The 19,655-nt window shown below is 39.9% G+C and overlaps 1 protein-coding gene across 1 annotated transcript in view; it reads right to left on the reverse strand.

Annotated features, from left to right (window-relative positions):
• Window positions 1-19,655, reverse strand: part of LOC135269933 (putative G antigen family E member 3) — a 53,694-nt gene that overhangs the window by 9,017 nt on the left and 25,022 nt on the right. The window contains exons 7-12 of the mRNA XM_064364584.1: window positions 19,426-19,517; window positions 19,016-19,124; window positions 17,833-17,958; window positions 6,691-6,782; window positions 6,281-6,389; window positions 5,098-5,223 (exon numbers count right to left, since the gene is read on the reverse strand). Of these exons, the coding sequence (XP_064220654.1) occupies window positions 5,098-5,223; window positions 6,281-6,389; window positions 6,691-6,782; window positions 17,833-17,958; window positions 19,016-19,124; window positions 19,426-19,517 (654 nt within the window). The remainder of the gene's footprint in view (window positions 1-5,097; window positions 5,224-6,280; window positions 6,390-6,690; window positions 6,783-17,832; window positions 17,959-19,015; window positions 19,125-19,425; window positions 19,518-19,655) is intronic.

The following is a 19,655-nucleotide window of genomic DNA, read 5'->3' on the forward strand; positions in this document are numbered from 1 at the left end:
AGAGACTTAGACTCCCGCACGATAATAGCGGGTGACTTTAACACCCCACTGTCAATATTAGACTAATCAACAAGACAGAGAATTAACAAGCACATTCAGGACTTGAACTCAGCTCTGGACCAAGAGGACCTAATAGACATCTACTGAACTCTCCACCCAAATCCACAGAATATTATACATTCTTGTCAGCACCACATAGCACTTGCTCTAAAATTGACCACATAATTGGAAGTAAAACACTCCTCAGCAAATGCAAGAGAATGGAAATCATAACAAACAGTCTCTTAGACCACAGTTCAAACAAATTAAAACTCAAGGTTGAGAAACTCACGCAAAACTGTACAATGACATGGAAACTGAACAGCTTGTTACTGAAAACTACATAAATAACAAAATTAAGGCAGAAATAACAAAGTTCTTTGAAATTAATGAGAACATAGAGAAAACGTACCAGTATCTCTGGGACACAGCTAAAGCAGCGTTCAGAGAGAAATCTGTAGCGCTAAATGCCATAAACAATTGTGGGAAACAGTGTGGTGATTCCCCAAAGACCTAAAAACAGAACTAACATTCAATCCAGCAATCCCATTACAGGGTACATAGCCAAAGGAACATAAATTGTTCTATCATTAAGATACATGCATGCGTGTGTTCACTGCAGCACTATTAACACCACCAAAGACATGGAATCAACCTAAAAGCCCAACAATGGTAGACTGGCTAAAGAAAATGTAGCACATACATACCATGGAATAGTATGCAGCCATAAAAACAAATGACATTACATCCACTTACAGAACATGGATGGAGCTGGAGGTCATTATACTTAGCAAAGTAATGTAGAAACAGAAAACTAAACACTGCGTGCTCTCACTTATAAGTGGGAGCTAAATATGAGACAAAAATGGACACACAAAGGAGAACAACAGACACTGGCACCTACCAAAGAGTGGAGGATGGGACAAGGGAGAGGATCAGGAAAAATATTTCTTGAGTACCAGGCTTAATACCTGGAAAGCACAATAATCTGTACAACAAACCTCCCTGACACACGTTTACCTGTATAACAAACCTGCAACACATGTATGCTGAAATTAAAAGATAAAGAAAGAATTAAAAATAGATTTAAACACAAAAACTTTGAGATGAGACAAAAAGGTCACTATATAATAATAAAGGGGTCAATTCATCAAAAGTCTGTAACAATTTTCAAAATATATGCACCCAACACTGGAGCACCCAGATATATAAAACAAATACTACTGGAGCTAAAGAGAGAGAGAGGCCCCAGTACAAGAGTAGATGGACATTTCAAAACTCTACATTCAGCATCGGACAGATCTTCCACACAGAAACTCAACAATGACAACAAAAAAACAGACGTAATCTGAGGTATAGACCAAATGGCTCTAATAGATATTTACAGAACATGTCATCCCACGGCTAGAGAATACACATTCTTTTCCTCAGCACATGAATCATTCTCAAGGACAGACCGTATGTGAGGTCACAAAACATTTTAAAAAACTGAAATAGTATCAAGCTTCGTGTCAGACCACAATGGAATAAAACTAGAAATTAATAACAAAAGGAATTTTAGAAACCATACAAATACACGAAAGCTCAACAATCTGCTCCTGAATGATTAATGGGTCAATGAAGAAGCTAGGAAGGAAAGTGAAAAATTTCTTGAAACAAATGATAATGGAGACACAACATACCAAAAACTTTGGGATACAGCAAAAGCAGTACTAAGAAAGGGGTTTAGAGCTCTAAGAGTCTACATCAAAAAAGGTAAAAACTTCAAATAAACAATCTAATGATGCATCGTAAACAGCTGCAAAGAAAGAGCAAACCAAACCAAAAATCAGTAGAAGAATAAAGATCAGAACAGAAATAAAAGAAATTAAAATGAAAAAACCCTACAAAGGAGCAATGAAAGTTGTTTTAAAATAAGTTAACCAAAACTGACAAACCATTAGCCAGACTAAGGAAAAAAGAGAGAAAAAACCAAATAAATAAAATCAAAATGGAAAAGGGATTTGAGAGGCTGAGGGAGGCGGATTACTTGAGGCCAGGAGCTTGAGACCAGCCTGGCCAACATAATGAAACCCTATGTCTACTAAAAACACAAAAATTAGCTGGGCGTGGTAACAGGTGCCTGTAATCTCAGCTACTAGGGTGGCTGAGACAAGAGAACTGCTCGAACCCAGGAGATGGAGGTTCTAGTGAGCTGAGATTGCGCCACTACTCTCCATCCTGGGTGACAGAGCGAGACTCTGCCACAAAAAAAAAAGAAAGAAAGAAAGAAGAAGGAAGGAAAGAAAGAAAGGGAGAAAGAAAGGGAGAAAGAAAGAAAAAAAGAAACGAAAAAGGAGGTATAAAACTGATGCTGCAGAAATTCAAAGGCTCATTACCGGCTCCCGTGAGCAACTACGTGCCTATAAATTGGAAAATCTATACCAAATGGACTAATTCCTAGATGCATACAACCTCTCAAGATTGAACCAGGAAGAAATCCATACCCTAAACAGACCAATAACAAGAAACGAGATCAAGCCAAAATAAAAGTTCTTCCAGTAAAGAGAAACCCAGGACCTTATGGCTTCACTACTGAATTCAACCAAACATTTAAAGAACTAATGCTAATCCTACTCAAACTATTCTGAAAATTAGAGGAGGACAAAATATTTTCAAACTTATTCTATGTGGCCAGTATTACCCTGATACCGAACCAAAGACTCACCAAAAAAAGAAAACCACGGGCCAGAATCGCTGATGAATAGTGATGCAGAAATCCTCAACAGAATACCAGCAAATCAAATTCAACAATACATTAGAAAGAATACTCATCATGACCAGGTGAGATTTATCCCTGGGATACAAGGATGTTTCAACATACGCAAATTAATTTATGCGATAAATCATATCAACAGAATGAAGGATAAAAACCATATAATCCTTTCAATTGATGCTGAAAAAGCATTTAATAAAACTCAACATGTCATCAAGATACAAACCCTCAAGACACTTGGGACAGAAAGAACATACTTCAATGTAAGAAAAGCCATATACGACAGACTCAGAGCTAGTATTGAAGTGGCCCCGTGGTCTGGGTTAACAACAAGAGTTCTTAGTTTCACAGCCAAGGAAATCAAGGACAGGGGCCCACCAAGAGTGAGGCTTAGAGCAGAAATTTAATAGGAGAAAGAAAGAAAAGAGCTCTCTGCTACGGAGAGGGGTCCTGAAAAAAAGGGATGCCATCCTGCAGTAAAATGCAGGGATTTTTACACAAGAGCTAGTGGGGAGCCAGTATCCGATCTACACAGGGTACAAACAACCAGCTGGGAACAGGTGTACCATCTGCATAGGGTGTGAATCTCTGGCAGCCCCCACCCTAATCTTTTATTATGCAGGCGGGTCCTCAGCCTGAGCTACTCCATGTTCCTCATTTCTTTCTTACTGTGCATGCGCTAAAAAGGGGAGATGGAACACCCACGGTGGACATGCCTGGCCCCAGGTAGCCTTTTCTATCTATGCAGCCGCTGGCATCCCCCTAGGAAAGCTTCCAGCTTACTATCTACCTATAATAGAAAATCAATGTGCCAACGTTTTACCTCTATATACCACCTCAAACACAGGATTTAAACTTTCAAAATAGACACAATTCTCAAGAGTATTAAAAACCTAAAAATAAGTTTAACAAAAATATGCAAACACTCTTTGCAGAAGACTGTAAAACTTTATTAAGAGAATGTCAGCAGTAAAATTTCCAGCGTAAGAACAACATTCTTGGTTTCAGTCTTCATTTGTTTTGATTTCAACCTGTGGTTGCCCTTCACCTATAATATAAATATAAAATCAGGGCATGTTACTCGGCAGATTTTCATTTAGATGACACTAGAGGTATACAACTATAATGTTGATTAGTTAAAATCAGAACCTTAAGGGTGACTCTTTAGCTTACATCCAGTTAGCCTTTGAATAAACTCTAAAGGTAGACTTCCAGGCATATTAACAAATTTTTAATTCATGCCACTTTTTCTAGTACAGTAAGGAAACAGAGAGACTGTTCCAGTTCAGAATGAATTAAATCAAGTGAATCTATTTTATAACTGAAAAGCAAAAAAATACATATACTTTCAGTAAAATTTCAACCAAACAAAAACCTAAGAAAAAAAGGTATTTTAAAGTGTCATTTAAATATGTTGATATGAAGTAACACTCTGCATATAGAATATGCTTAGAACTGCCTAAGTGAAGTAAACAGAGAAGTCAGCATTACATTTGTTTTGCGTCTCTTGTGAAAAAGTGTAAAGATGGTACTTTGGACTACTTTAGCCACTATATAGCTGCTTTAGGTGGAGTGAACATTTGTCACTCTCTTCACCAGTACTCCCTGCCTCTTGACATGATTAAAAGTATTTCAGTTTATATAGTAAACTGAATATCCATGCTAGCTTTAAGCCATTACCATCACAGTTAAGAACATAATATAAACTGATGGCTTACTGTAAACATGTTATATATTCGTTAAAAACAGGCCATGGTCAAAATAAATAATCCGAAAATCAAAATCAAAACGAAGAATCTGAAAATTATTGGCTGTTGGTTAAACGACTTACATTCAAAAGTCAGAAACATTTTCATATCTTTCTTTTAAAAATGACACGTATCTTATATATTTATCATGTACAACTTGATGCATTAAAATATATATACATTGTGAGATGGCTCGGTCAAGCTAAATAATATGTGCATTACTTCAAATAGCTGTGAAGACACTCGAAATCTACTCTCCTACCATGTTTCCTATCTTTCATATCATAATTAGCTTTGACCCAATTTTTCTCTAGCTCTTGAACTCCTGGCCTCAAGTGATCCTTCTGCCTCGGCCTCCCAAAGCGCCGGGATTAAAAACATGAGCCACCACACCTGGCCCTCTATCTCCAATAGTGTGTAAGGCAGGCATTTGGGGTCTTAAATATCTTTGAAGAATCTTTATATGTGAAGTTATGATATTAAAATATTAGTAATCTTATCTCTGTGTCACATTAAATAGAAACCCTATAATTTGCATCTTATTGAATAACATACCTGCTTCCAGCACTGTAGTGAGATCAAAAGTGGGTAGAATCCCCATCCTGATATCTGGACCATCTCCAGACTCATCCTCTATCTTAAGCAGAGCTAGCTCCTGTGGAATAGCTTCCACATCAGGCTCTTAAAGATAAAAAGGTCACCAATTTACAAATTAAAACATAAACTATGAGCGAGGAAATGCTACTATTTATTCCCTCATCATTGTGAAATAAAAACCTGTAACCTAATTATTTCAGGAGTCTGTTGCCAGAAAAACAGGAGAGCAGAGATTTTCAAAGATTGCCCTTGCCTTTCCCAAAGTTGACCCTAGACAACTTGCTTGTCCATTTTGTACTCATTTGTTATACTCAGCACATTAAATCAGTGATTTCTTTGAGTCAGTCTTACTAGACTACGAGTTTTATGCAGAAATTTAGCACTGACATCTCCAGCACTTAGTACATTATGTGGCATGAGGAAGCATTAATAAATGTGTGAAAAAAGTGTCTTAAAAAAATACATGAGCTGTCAGCAAATGACAGACTAGGGAGCTGCAAGCTGCCAATCGTCCACAGAAACATTTAAAAAAAAAAAAAAAAAACAACACAGAAACTGACTGAACAAACCACACAGGAGCTCTGGAAAACACTCAAAGGTTTCTGGCAACTATGCAAATACCCAATCAATAAAAAGCCTCCGTCAAAACGGTAGAAAAGTTTTGTGGCTTTTTTTTTTTTTTTTTTTTGAGACGGAGTCTCGCTCTTGTTACCCAGGCTGGAGTGCAATGGCGCGATCTCGGCTCACCGCAACCTCCGCCTCCTGGGTTCAGGCAATTCTCCTGCCTCAGCCTCCTGAGTAGCTGGGACTACAGGCACGCGCCACCGTGCCCAGCTAATTTTTTTGTATTAATAGAGACGGGGTTTCACCATGTTGACCAGGATGGTCTCGATCTCTCGACCTCGTGATCCACCCGCCTTGGCCTCCCAAAGTGCTGGGATTACAGGCTTGAGCCACCACGCCCGGCCAAGTTTTGTGGCTTTTTATGCGTCCTTGTCCCACTCCTCCCCACAGCAGCAGTAGGAAATGTTTAAGATTCCTTCCTAAAGTTTTCTTTCCTCCTGTTACGGATATGTCATAAAATATAATGCATAAATACACCTCCACTGCCCATAATCATTATTCTTCACTCTCCCTTCACCTTGAACAGCAGGGGCTCCTTCATTTTCGATCTCCCCACTAGGTGCAATACCCTGAGTTTCAGTTGGTGGTTCCTCTCCTTGACGTTTTTCCTCAGTGGGCTGCTGGACCTAAGGGTATAAGTGTACGTGCAAATAAAAAGTCAATAATATGAATACACACAATGCATAGGCGCACCTAATCATAAGTCTAATGACATTTTCCAACAGTTATATATAGAGTAAAATATCCATACCCACATCAATACAGACAACACCAGAATATCATAGTTCTCAACCGAAGTTTCCTTCATGAGATGCCATTATCATTTTTTATGAGCATGGAAGACGTTTATCAGTTCATGTACACTAGCTCAAAAATATTTTTAAACCTAAATCGTTAATAGAAAACATCAAATGTTGAAGGACTCACAATCACAGCTTCAACTGGCTGGGAAGACTCTTCATCATTTTCTCTTTCTGAGGATTGGGATCTTGTTCTTACATGCTCACTCATGTTTCCCACTGAAAATAGAATATCGTTATATGGAAAATGTGTGTAAGAACCTAGCTCTATATATATGAACATTCCATGGCAAAACAGTAATTTGTACTTTTAAATTTTTGATTTAATATTTTCTAAATGAGTCACAGGGCAATAAGTATGATACTTTCCAATCAAACTAAGTACAGATTTCTTTATATCATAGTCTAACGGGTATAGAGATCACCTTAATGCCATAGTAAAAGACAGAGGGCTTTCCTAAGTTTTGGTTTCACAATTAGACTCACCACCATGAAGACGTTTATGAAAATATGGGCTGAGAATTGAAACTGAAGTGACCACAGCTTTCGTCCCACTCTCATTTACTAGGCCCATTCCCTCCCCCGCCCTCCGCACCTACCTACTCCCAAAATCAAGTTTTGTTGGAATGCACAGTCTCGCCCATTCCCTCCCATGACGTCCATGGCAGAAGTGCAAAGTTGTAAAACAGAGTGAAGGTTATGCTCCTCACCGGACACCTCGGCCAAGCACTCCTCAGACCTTGGGGCCACAGTCACCAGCCCACAGCATTCCCAGTTACCAAGCCCCTTCCTTACCACCCATGACGTCCCTACCGAGGAGTCTGGAAACTGTCCTCCCTCAGAGAGTTCCAGGAGTTTTCTGGACTCAGACACCTCTAACAGCACTCCCAACACTCGCCCCATCTTCCTGTGATCTCTCCCCTCCGTGGCTCACCTTCCGCCCGTGTCCCAGCCCAGCCACAACAAGGCCCATGGCGGCCTCAAGACCTGGGAGGAGCCGGACAACAACGGTGAGGCCCTTTTCCCTCAAAAGCCACGGACTGTGTGGCAGGACCTGCCTGAAGCCCGCTGGCTCCTCTTCACATACACTCACAACGAAATTCCCCGAAAGACCCATCTGCGGACCTACCGGCTGAGTCTCAGTCAGTGAGAAAGAATGAAGATGGCGGCAAGAATGAAGACAAGACCCTTCCTCGCAGAGCTCTACGCGAACAGAAGGTGGGCTGCAAGGCGCATGCGCGACAACAGACATGCGCGGCAAACAGACATGCGCAGCAACAGAGACACGCGCGGCAACACACATGCGCGGCAACAGACAGACATGCGCGGAAACAGGTCTGTGCAGCATGCGCACGGAGTGGGGCATTCACCACGTGACTGAAGTTTTCCTACCTCTGTGGAGAACCTAAACCGCAAGCTCCCCTGACAGCGAAAACTAACTTACAAAGCACTTTTCTTTTTCCCCCGCCCAACCTTTCTTTCACTTCCAGTGGCTTTGGAGAATATGAGCCCCAGGTTACTCTAAGGGAAGAATGTGTTTCAGAAAAATTCATCATGATAGAAGTAAATATTAAATATTTTAATACCCAATTTATATATGCTTTCAAAAATCATTTTCTGCTGTCGTGCTTGCAATGATCTTACCCACTCCAGTACAATAAGAGATTCATGGTTTTCTGTTGCATTATTGTACATTCAAAAATCATTGATCCATCTGGACAAATTTAAGTGGTAGGGAATCAACATTATTTGTGAAATCCCTGTTTCACTCACTGTTTTGAAATGACTCATTCATCATCACCTACACCTCCACTCAATTTTGTATGAAACTCTCTTCATTTAATTTTCTTCCCTTGAGTTGCTTATTCCTGTACCACTACTGTAATATTTTAATTGCTGTAGCTTGATTATATTTGAAATGTGAAATAATGCTTGCCCTCCCTCATTGCTTTCTCTTTTTCTATCTCTTCTGACACGTTTGTCTTTCAGATGAACTTCAGAATCATTTCATCAGGTGCTAAGATATTCCTAGTGTTGAGATACTGGCTATTACTTTCAAATTACATCTTAACTTAGGGACAATAACCATCTTTCTATTTTAGAATCTCTCTAAGAAATATCCACTCCTCAATTCCTCAAGACTTTGTAACATATCCCTGGCTATGATTGTGTCATTTCCTTCATATTAGTTGTTCACATTCAAATTAAATTTATTCTCGGGCATTTTTATTGTTCTATTCAATTGCAGACAGATGTTTGCTTTCACTCTACTATGATTTTCACAGAAGTCAAACTCTGATTGCAAAAAATTTGATTCTATACCTAGAAAATCACAGACTCTCTGCCCAAAAGATCCTTGATCTGATCAACAACTTCAGGAAATCTCAGGATACAAAATGAATGTAAAAACCAGGAGCATTTCTATACGCCAACAGCCTTCTAAGCTCAGATCCAAATCAGAAACACAATCCCATTCACAACTGCCACAAAAAGAATAATATACCTAGGAATACAGCTAACTAGGGAGGAGAAAAACCCCTACTATGAGAACCATAAAACGCTGCTCAAATAAATCAGAGGTGACAAAAACAAATGGAAAAACATTTCATGTTCATGAACAGGAAAAGCAATATTGTAAAAACAGCCAAACTGACCAAAGCAATTTATAGATTCAATGATATTCCTATTAAACTACCAATGACATTCTTCACAAAATTAGAAGAAAACTATTTCCAAAGTCATAGGGGATGGTTACGGGGCGGTGGGAGGCATGGGGGGTCGGGGTGGGGGACGGATCTGGCAAGATGGCCAAATAGGAAGAGCTGCAGTCTGCAGCACCCAGCTAGACCAATGCAGAAGGTGGGCGGGGGGTTCTGCAGTTCCATCTGAGGTTACCCAGTTCATCTCAAGTATGCTCTAGAAAGCATACTTGAGGGAATAATTCAAGAAAACTTTCTTATTCTTGCTGGAGATATACATCCATATACAAGAAATCCAGAGAACACTGGCAAGATGCTATACAACATGGACATCATCAAGGCATTTAGTCACCAGACTTTCAAAAGTCAATGCTAAAAAAAAGTCCTAAAGGCAGCTAGACAAAAAAGATCACATGCAAAGGAAAGCACATCAGGTCGACAGTGGTTTACTCAGCAGAAACTTTACGGGTCAGGAGAGATTGGGCCTTGTTTTCAGCATTCTTAAAGAAAAGAAAATCCAACCAAGAATTTGATATGCCACCAAACTAAGCTTCATAAGCAAAGGAGAAAAAAAAATCATTTTCATACAAGCAAGTGCAAAGGGAATTCATTACTATTAGACAATCCTGACAACAGACCCTTAAAGTTCTGAATATAAAACTGAGGGAGTGGCCAAGATGGCAGAATAGAAACAGTTCCAGTCTACAGCTCCCAGCGAGATCAACGCAGAAGGCAGGGGACTTCTGCATTTCCAACTGGGGTGCCCAGTTCATCTCATTACGACTGGTTAGGCAGTGGGTGTACCCCATGAAGGGTAAGAAGCAGCAGGGTGGGCATTGCCTCACTCGGGAAGTGCAAGGAGCCAGAGGACCTCCCTCTCCCAGCCAAGGAAGCGGTGACGGACACTGCTACTGGACACTATACTTTTCTCATAGTTTTTACAATCCACAGATAAGGAGATTCCTTCCTGTGCCTAAACCACCAGGGCCCTGGCTTTCAAGCACAAAACTAGGCAGCTGTTTGGGGAGACACTGGGCTAGCTGCCAGAGGTTTTTCTTACCCCAGTGGCACCTGAAATCCCAGAGACATGGAACTGTTCACTCCCCTGGAAAGGAGGCTGAAGCCAGGGAGCCAGGTGGTCTTCCTCAGCAGGTACCACTCCCACAGAGCCCAGCAAGCTAAGAAACACTGGCTTGAAATTCTCACTGCCAGTACAGCAGTCTAAAGTGTGAGGATGATTGAGCTTGGTGGGGGGAGGGGCATATGCCATCCCTGAGGCATTAGTGGGTCATTTTCCCCTGACAGTGCTAAGAAGGCTGGGAGGTTTGGACTGGGCGGAAGTCACCACAGCACAGCAAAGCAGTTGTGGCCAGACTGTTTCTCTAGAGTCTTCCTCACTGGGCAGGGCATCTCTGAAGGAAACGCAGCAGCCCCAGTCAAGGGCTTACAGATGAAATTACCATATCACTGGGACAAGAGCACGTGGGGGAAGGGTCAGCTGTGGGTGCAGCTTCAGTGGATTTACTCTTTCTTGCCTGCCAGCTCTGAAGACAGCAGCTGATCCTGAAAAGGGGGATTTTCCAAGCACAATGCACCAGCTCTGCTGAGGGAAAGACTGCCTCCTCAAGTGGGTCCCTGACCCTCCTGCCTCCTGACTGGGAGAGACTGCCCAACAGGGGTCAACAGACACCTCACACAAGAGAGATCGGGCTGGCATAAGGTCAGTGCCCCTCTGAGACAAAGTTTCCAGAGGAAGAAGCAGGCAGCAATCTTTGCTCTTCTGCAGCCTCCACTGGTGATACCAAGGTGAACAAGGTCGGGAGTGGAACTCCAGCAAACTCCAGCAGACCGGCAGAAATGGGGAGTATTAGAAGAAAAACTAAAAAACAGAAAGCAAGAACATCAACATCAACAAAAAGGACACCCACACAAAACCATATCCAAAGGTCATCAGGCTCAAAGACCAAAGGTAGATAAATCCACAAAGATGAGGAAAAACCAGAGCAAAAATGTTGAAAATCCCAAAAACCAAAATGCCCCTTCTCCTCCAAATGATCCCAGCTCCTCTCCAGCAACGACACAAAACTAGACAGAGAATGAGATTGATAAATCAACAGAAGTAGGCTTAAGAAGGTGGGTAATAAAAAACACCTCTGAAGTGAGGGAGCATGATCTAACCCAATGCAAGGAAGCTAAGAACCTTGATAAAAGGTTACAGGAACGGCTAACTAGAATAGTCAGTTTAGAGAGGAATATAAAAGACCTGATGCAGGTGAAAAACACACCATGAAAACTTCGTGAAGCATATACAAGTATCAATAGCAGAATCGATCAAGTGGAAGAAAGGATAGCAAAGACTGAAGATCAACTTACTGAAATAAGGCACAAAGACAAGGTTAGAGAAAAGAGAATGAAAAGAAACGAACAAAGCTTGCAAGAAATATGGGACTATGTGAAAAGACCAAACCTACGACCGACTGTTGTATCTGAAAGTGACGGGGAGAATGGAAGCAAGTTGGAAAACACACCAGGATATTACCCAGAAGAACTTCCCCAAGCTAGCAAGACAGGCCAACATTCAAATTCAAGAAATATACAGAACACTACTAAAATACTCCTCAAGAAGAGCAACCCTGACACACATAATCCTCAGATTCTCCAAGGTTAAAATGGAGGGAAAACTGTTAAGGGCAGCCGGAGACAACGATCAGGGTACCTACAAAGGGAAGCCCATCAGAGTAACAGTGGATCACTCTGCAGAAACCCAACAAACCAGAAAAGAGTAGGGGCCAATATTCAACATTCTTAAAGAAAAGAATTTTCAAACCAGAATTTCATATCCAGCCAAACTAAGCTCCATAAGCAAAGGAGAAATAAAATCCTTTCCAGACAAGCTAAGGGATAAGGGATTCTGTCACCACCAGGCCGGCCTTACAAGAGCTCCTGAAGGAAGCACTAAATATGGAAAGGAAAAAGTGGTACCAGCCAGTGCAAAAACACACCAAAATGTAAGGACCAATGACACAATGATGAAACTGCATCAACTAATGTGCAAAATAACCAGCTAGCATCATAATTACAGGATCAAATTCACACATAACAATATTAACCTTAAAAGTAAATGGGCTAAATGCTCTAATCAAAAGACACTGAATGGCAAATTGGATAAAGAGTCAAGACCCATCGGTGTGCTGTACTCAGGAGACTCATCTCATGTGCAAAGACATACACAGCCTCGAAATAAAGGGATGGAGGAATATTTACCAAGCGATGGAAAGCAAAAGATATCAGGGGTTGCAATCCTAGTTTCTGATAAAACAGACGTCAAACCAACAAAGATCAGAAAAGACAAAGACAGGCAGTACGGAATGGTAAAGGGATCAATGCAACAAGAAGAGCTAATTATCCTAAATATACATGCACCCACTACAGGGGCATCCAGATTCATGAAACAAGCTCACACAGACCTACAAAGAGACTTAGACTCCCGCACGATAATAGCGGGTGACTTTAACACCCCACTGTCAATATTAGACTAATCAACAAGACAGAGAATTAACAAGCACATTCAGGACTTGAACTCAGCTCTGGACCAAGAGGACCTAATAGACATCTACTGAACTCTCCACCCAAATCCACAGAATATTATACATTCTTGTCAGCACCACATAGCACTTGCTCTAAAATTGACCACATAATTGGAAGTAAAACACTCCTCAGCAAATGCAAGAGAATGGAAATCATAACAAACAGTCTCTTAGACCACAGTTCAAACAAATTAAAACTCAAGGTTGAGAAACTCACGCAAAACTGTACAATGACATGGAAACTGAACAGCTTGTTACTGAAAACTACATAAATAACAAAATTAAGGCAGAAATAACAAAGTTCTTTGAAATTAATGAGAACATAGAGAAAACGTACCAGTATCTCTGGGACACAGCTAAAGCAGCGTTCAGAGAGAAATCTGTAGCGCTAAATGCCATAAACAATTGTGGGAAACAGTGTGGTGATTCCCCAAAGACCTAAAAACAGAACTAACATTCAATCCAGCAATCCCATTACAGGGTACATAGCCAAAGGAACATAAATTGTTCTATCATTAAGATACATGCATGCGTGTGTTCACTGCAGCACTATTAACACCACCAAAGACATGGAATCAACCTAAAAGCCCAACAATGGTAGACTGGCTAAAGAAAATGTAGCACATACATACCATGGAATAGTATGCAGCCATAAAAACAAATGACATTACATCCACTTACAGAACATGGATGGAGCTGGAGGTCATTATACTTAGCAAAGTAATGTAGAAACAGAAAACTAAACACTGCGTGCTCTCACTTATAAGTGGGAGCTAAATATGAGACAAAAATGGACACACAAAGGAGAACAACAGACACTGGCACCTACCAAAGAGTGGAGGATGGGACAAGGGAGAGGATCAGGAAAAATATTTCTTGAGTACCAGGCTTAATACCTGGAAAGCACAATAATCTGTACAACAAACCTCCCTGACACACGTTTACCTGTATAACAAACCTGCAACACATGTATGCTGAAATTAAAAGATAAAGAAAGAATTAAAAATAGATTTAAACACAAAAACTTTGAGATGAGACAAAAAGGTCACTATATAATAATAAAGGGGTCAATTCATCAAAAGTCTGTAACAATTTTCAAAATATATGCACCCAACACTGGAGCACCCAGATATATAAAACAAATACTACTGGAGCTAAAGAGAGAGAGAGGCCCCAGTACAAGAGTAGATGGACATTTCAAAACTCTACATTCAGCATCGGACAGATCTTCCACACAGAAACTCAACAATGACAACAAAAAAACAGACGTAATCTGAGGTATAGACCAAATGGCTCTAATAGATATTTACAGAACATGTCATCCCACGGCTAGAGAATACACATTCTTTTCCTCAGCACATGAATCATTCTCAAGGACAGACCGTATGTGAGGTCACAAAACATTTTAAAAAACTGAAATAGTATCAAGCTTCGTGTCAGACCACAATGGAATAAAACTAGAAATTAATAACAAAAGGAATTTTAGAAACCATACAAATACACGAAAGCTCAACAATCTGCTCCTGAATGATTAATGGGTCAATGAAGAAGCTAGGAAGGAAAGTGAAAAATTTCTTGAAACAAATGATAATGGAGACACAACATACCAAAAACTTTGGGATACAGCAAAAGCAGTACTAAGAAAGGGGTTTAGAGCTCTAAGAGTCTACATCAAAAAAGGTAAAAACTTCAAATAAACAATCTAATGATGCATCGTAAACAGCTGCAAAGAAAGAGCAAACCAAACCAAAAATCAGTAGAAGAATAAAGATCAGAACAGAAATAAAAGAAATTAAAATGAAAAAACCCTACAAAGGAGCAATGAAAGTTGTTTTAAAATAAGTTAACCAAAACTGACAAACCATTAGCCAGACTAAGGAAAAAAGAGAGAAAAAACCAAATAAATAAAATCAAAATGGAAAAGGGATTTGAGAGGCTGAGGGAGGCGGATTACTTGAGGCCAGGAGCTTGAGACCAGCCTGGCCAACATAATGAAACCCTATGTCTACTAAAAACACAAAAATTAGCTGGGCGTGGTAACAGGTGCCTGTAATCTCAGCTACTAGGGTGGCTGAGACAAGAGAACTGCTCGAACCCAGGAGATGGAGGTTCTAGTGAGCTGAGATTGCGCCACTACTCTCCATCCTGGGTGACAGAGCGAGACTCTGCCACAAAAAAAAAAGAAAGAAAGAAAGAAGAAGGAAGGAAAGAAAGAAAGGGAGAAAGAAAGGGAGAAAGAAAGAAAAAAAGAAACGAAAAAGGAGGTATAAAACTGATGCTGCAGAAATTCAAAGGCTCATTACCGGCTCCCGTGAGCAACTACGTGCCTATAAATTGGAAAATCTATACCAAATGGACTAATTCCTAGATGCATACAACCTCTCAAGATTGAACCAGGAAGAAATCCATACCCTAAACAGACCAATAACAAGAAACGAGATCAAGCCAAAATAAAAGTTCTTCCAGTAAAGAGAAACCCAGGACCTTATGGCTTCACTACTGAATTCAACCAAACATTTAAAGAACTAATGCTAATCCTACTCAAACTATTCTGAAAATTAGAGGAGGACAAAATATTTTCAAACTTATTCTATGTGGCCAGTATTACCCTGATACCGAACCAAAGACTCACCAAAAAAAGAAAACCACGGGCCAGAATCGCTGATGAATAGTGATGCAGAAATCCTCAACAGAATACCAGCAAATCAAATTCAACAATACATTAGAAAGAATACTCATCATGACCAGGTGAGATTTATCCCTGGGATACAAGGATGTTTCAACATACGCAAATTAATTTATGCGATAAATCATATCAACAGAATGAAGGATAAAAACCATATAATCCTTTCAATTGATGCTGAAAAAGCATTTAATAAAACTCAACATGTCATCAAGATACAAACCCTCAAGACACTTGGGACAGAAAGAACATACTTCAATGTAAGAAAAGCCATATACGACAGACTCAGAGCTAGTATTGAAGTGGCCCCGTGGTCTGGGTTAACAACAAGAGTTCTTAGTTTCACAGCCAAGGAAATCAAGGACAGGGGCCCACCAAGAGTGAGGCTTAGAGCAGAAATTTAATAGGAGAAAGAAAGAAAAGAGCTCTCTGCTACGGAGAGGGGTCCTGAAAAAAAGGGATGCCATCCTGCAGTAAAATGCAGGGATTTTTACACAAGAGCTAGTGGGGAGCCAGTATCCGATCTACACAGGGTACAAACAACCAGCTGGGAACAGGTGTACCATCTGCATAGGGTGTGAATCTCTGGCAGCCCCCACCCTAATCTTTTATTATGCAGGCGGGTCCTCAGCCTGAGCTACTCCATGTTCCTCATTTCTTTCTTACTGTGCATGCGCTAAAAAGGGGAGATGGAACACCCACGGTGGACATGCCTGGCCCCAGGTAGCCTTTTCTATCTATGCAGCCGCTGGCATCCCCCTAGGAAAGCTTCCAGCATACTATCTACCTATAATAGAAAATCAATGTGCCAACGTTTTACCTCTATATACCACCTCAAACACAGGATTTAAACTTTCAAAATAGACACAATTCTCAAGAGTATTAAAAACCTAAAAATAAGTTTAACAAAAATATGCAAACACTCTTTGCAGAAGACTGTAAAACTTTATTAAGAGAATGTCAGCAGTAAAATTTCCAGCGTAAGAACAACATTCTTGGTTTCAGTCTTCATTTGTTTTGATTTCAACCTGTGGTTGCCCTTCACCTATAATATAAATATAAAATCAGGGCATGTTACTCGGCAGATTTTCATTTAGATGACACTAGAGGTATACAACTATAATGTTGATTAGTTAAAATCAGAACCTTAAGGGTGACTCTTTAGCTTACATCCAGTTAGCCTTTGAATAAACTCTAAAGGTAGACTTCCAGGCATATTAACAAATTTTTAATTCATGCCACTTTTTCTAGTACAGTAAGGAAACAGAGAGACTGTTCCAGTTCAGAATGAATTAAATCAAGTGAATCTATTTTATAACTGAAAAGCAAAAAAATACATATACTTTCAGTAAAATTTCAACCAAACAAAAACCTAAGAAAAAAAGGTATTTTAAAGTGTCATTTAAATATGTTGATATGAAGTAACACTCTGCATATAGAATATGCTTAGAACTGCCTAAGTGAAGTAAACAGAGAAGTCAGCATTACATTTGTTTTGCGTCTCTTGTGAAAAAGTGTAAAGATGGTACTTTGGACTACTTTAGCCACTATATAGCTGCTTTAGGTGGAGTGAACATTTGTCACTCTCTTCACCAGTACTCCCTGCCTCTTGACATGATTAAAAGTATTTCAGTTTATATAGTAAACTGAATATCCATGCTAGCTTTAAGCCATTACCATCACAGTTAAGAACATAATATAAACTGATGGCTTACTGTAAACATGTTATATATTCGTTAAAAACAGGCCATGGTCAAAATAAATAATCCGAAAATCAAAATCAAAACGAAGAATCTGAAAATTATTGGCTGTTGGTTAAACGACTTACATTCAAAAGTCAGAAACATTTTCATATCTTTCTTTTAAAAATGACACGTATCTTATATATTTATCATGTACAACTTGATGCATTAAAATATATATACATTGTGAGATGGCTCGGTCAAGCTAAATAATATGTGCATTACTTCAAATAGCTGTGAAGACACTCGAAATCTACTCTCCTACCATGTTTCCTATCTTTCATATCATAATTAGCTTTGACCCAATTTTTCTCTAGCTCTTGAACTCCTGGCCTCAAGTGATCCTTCTGCCTCGGCCTCCCAAAGCGCCGGGATTAAAAACATGAGCCACCACACCTGGCCCTCTATCTCCAATAGTGTGTAAGGCAGGCATTTGGGGTCTTAAATATCTTTGAAGAATCTTTATATGTGAAGTTATGATATTAAAATATTAGTAATCTTATCTCTGTGTCACATTAAATAGAAACCCTATAATTTGCATCTTATTGAATAACATACCTGCTTCCAGCACTGTAGTGAGATCAAAAGTGGGTAGAATCCCCATCCTGATATCTGGACCATCTCCAGACTCATCCTCTATCTTAAGCAGAGCTAGCTCCTGTGGAATAGCTTCCACATCAGGCTCTTAAAGATAAAAAGGTCACCAATTTACAAATTAAAACATAAACTATGAGCGAGGAGATGCTACTATTTATTCCCTCATCATTGTGAAATAAAAACCTGTAACCTAATTATTTCAGGAGTCTTTTGCCAGAAAAACAGGAGAGCAGAGATTTTCAAAGATTGCCCTTGCCTTTCCCAAAGTTGACCCTAGACAACTTGCTTGTCCATTTTGTACTCATTTGTTATACTCAGCACATTAAATCAGTGATTTCTTTGAGTCAGTCTTACTAGACTACGAGTTTTATGCAGAAATTTAGCACTGACATCTCCAGCACTTAGTACATTATGTGGCATGAGGAAGCATTAATAAATGTGTGAAAAAAGTGTCTTAAAAAAATACATGAGCTGTCAGCAAATGACAGACTAGGGAGCTGCAAGCTGCCAATCGTCCACAGAAACATTTAAAAAAAAAAAAAAAAAACAACACAGAAACTGACTGAACAAACCACACAGGAGCTCTGGAAAACACTCAAAGGTTTCTGGCAACTATGCAAATACCCAATCAATAAAAAGCCTCCGTCAAAACGGTAGAAAAGTTTTGTGGCTTTTTTTTTTTTTTTTTTTTGAGACGGAGTCTCGCTCTTGTTACCCAGGCTGGAGTGCAATGGCGCGATCTCGGCTCACCGCAACCTCCGCCTCCTGGGTTCAGGCAATTCTCCTGCCTCAGCCTCCTGAGTAGCTGGGACTACAGGCACGCGCCACCGTGCCCAGCTAATTTTTTTGTATTAATAGAGACGGGGTTTCACCATGTTGACCAGGATGGTCTCGATCTCTCGACCTCGTGATCCACCCGCCTTGGCCTCCCAAAGTGCTGGGATTACAGGCTTGAGCCACCACGCCCGGCCAAGTTTTGTGGCTTTTTATGCGTCCTTGTCCCACTCCTCCCCACAGCAGCAGTAGGAAATGTTTAAGATTCCTTCCTAAAGTTTTCTTTCCTCCTGTTACGGATATGTCATAAAATATAATGCATAAATACACCTCCACTGCCCATAATCATTATTCTTCACTCTCCCTTCACCTTGAACAGCAGGGGCTCCTTCATTTTCGATCTCCCCACTAGGTGCAATACCCTGAGTTTCAGTTGGTGGTTCCTCTCCTTGACGTTTTTCCTCAGTGGGCTGCTGGACCTAAGGGTATAAGTGTACGTGCAAATAAAAAGTCAATAATATGAATACACACAATGCATAGGCGCACCTAATCATAAGTCTAATGACATTTTCCAACAGTTATATATAGAGTAAAATATCCATACCCACATCAATACAGACAACACCAGAATATCATAGTTCTCAACCGAAGTTTCCTTCATGAGATGCCATTATCATTTTTTATGAGCATGGAAGACGTTTATCAGTTCATGTACACTAGCTCAAAAATATTTTTAAACCTAAATCGTTAATAGAAAACATCAAATGTTGAAGGACTCACAATCACAGCTTCAACTGGCTGGGAAGACTCTTCATCATTTTCTCTTTCTGAGGATTGGGATCTTGTTCTTACATGCTCACTCATGTTTCCCACTGAAAATAGAATATCGTTATATGGAAAATGTGTGTAAGAACCTAGCTCTATATATATGAACATTCCATGGCAAAACAGTAATTTGTACTTTTAAATTTTTGATTTAATATTTTCTAAATGAGTCACAGGGCAATAAG

Source organism: Aotus nancymaae, unplaced genomic scaffold (assembly GCF_030222135.1).
Source record: "Aotus nancymaae isolate 86718 unplaced genomic scaffold, 86718_ANA_hifiasm-v0.15.2.pri h1tg000058l, whole genome shotgun sequence".
Lineage (NCBI taxonomy): Eukaryota > Metazoa > Chordata > Mammalia > Primates > Aotidae > Aotus > Aotus nancymaae.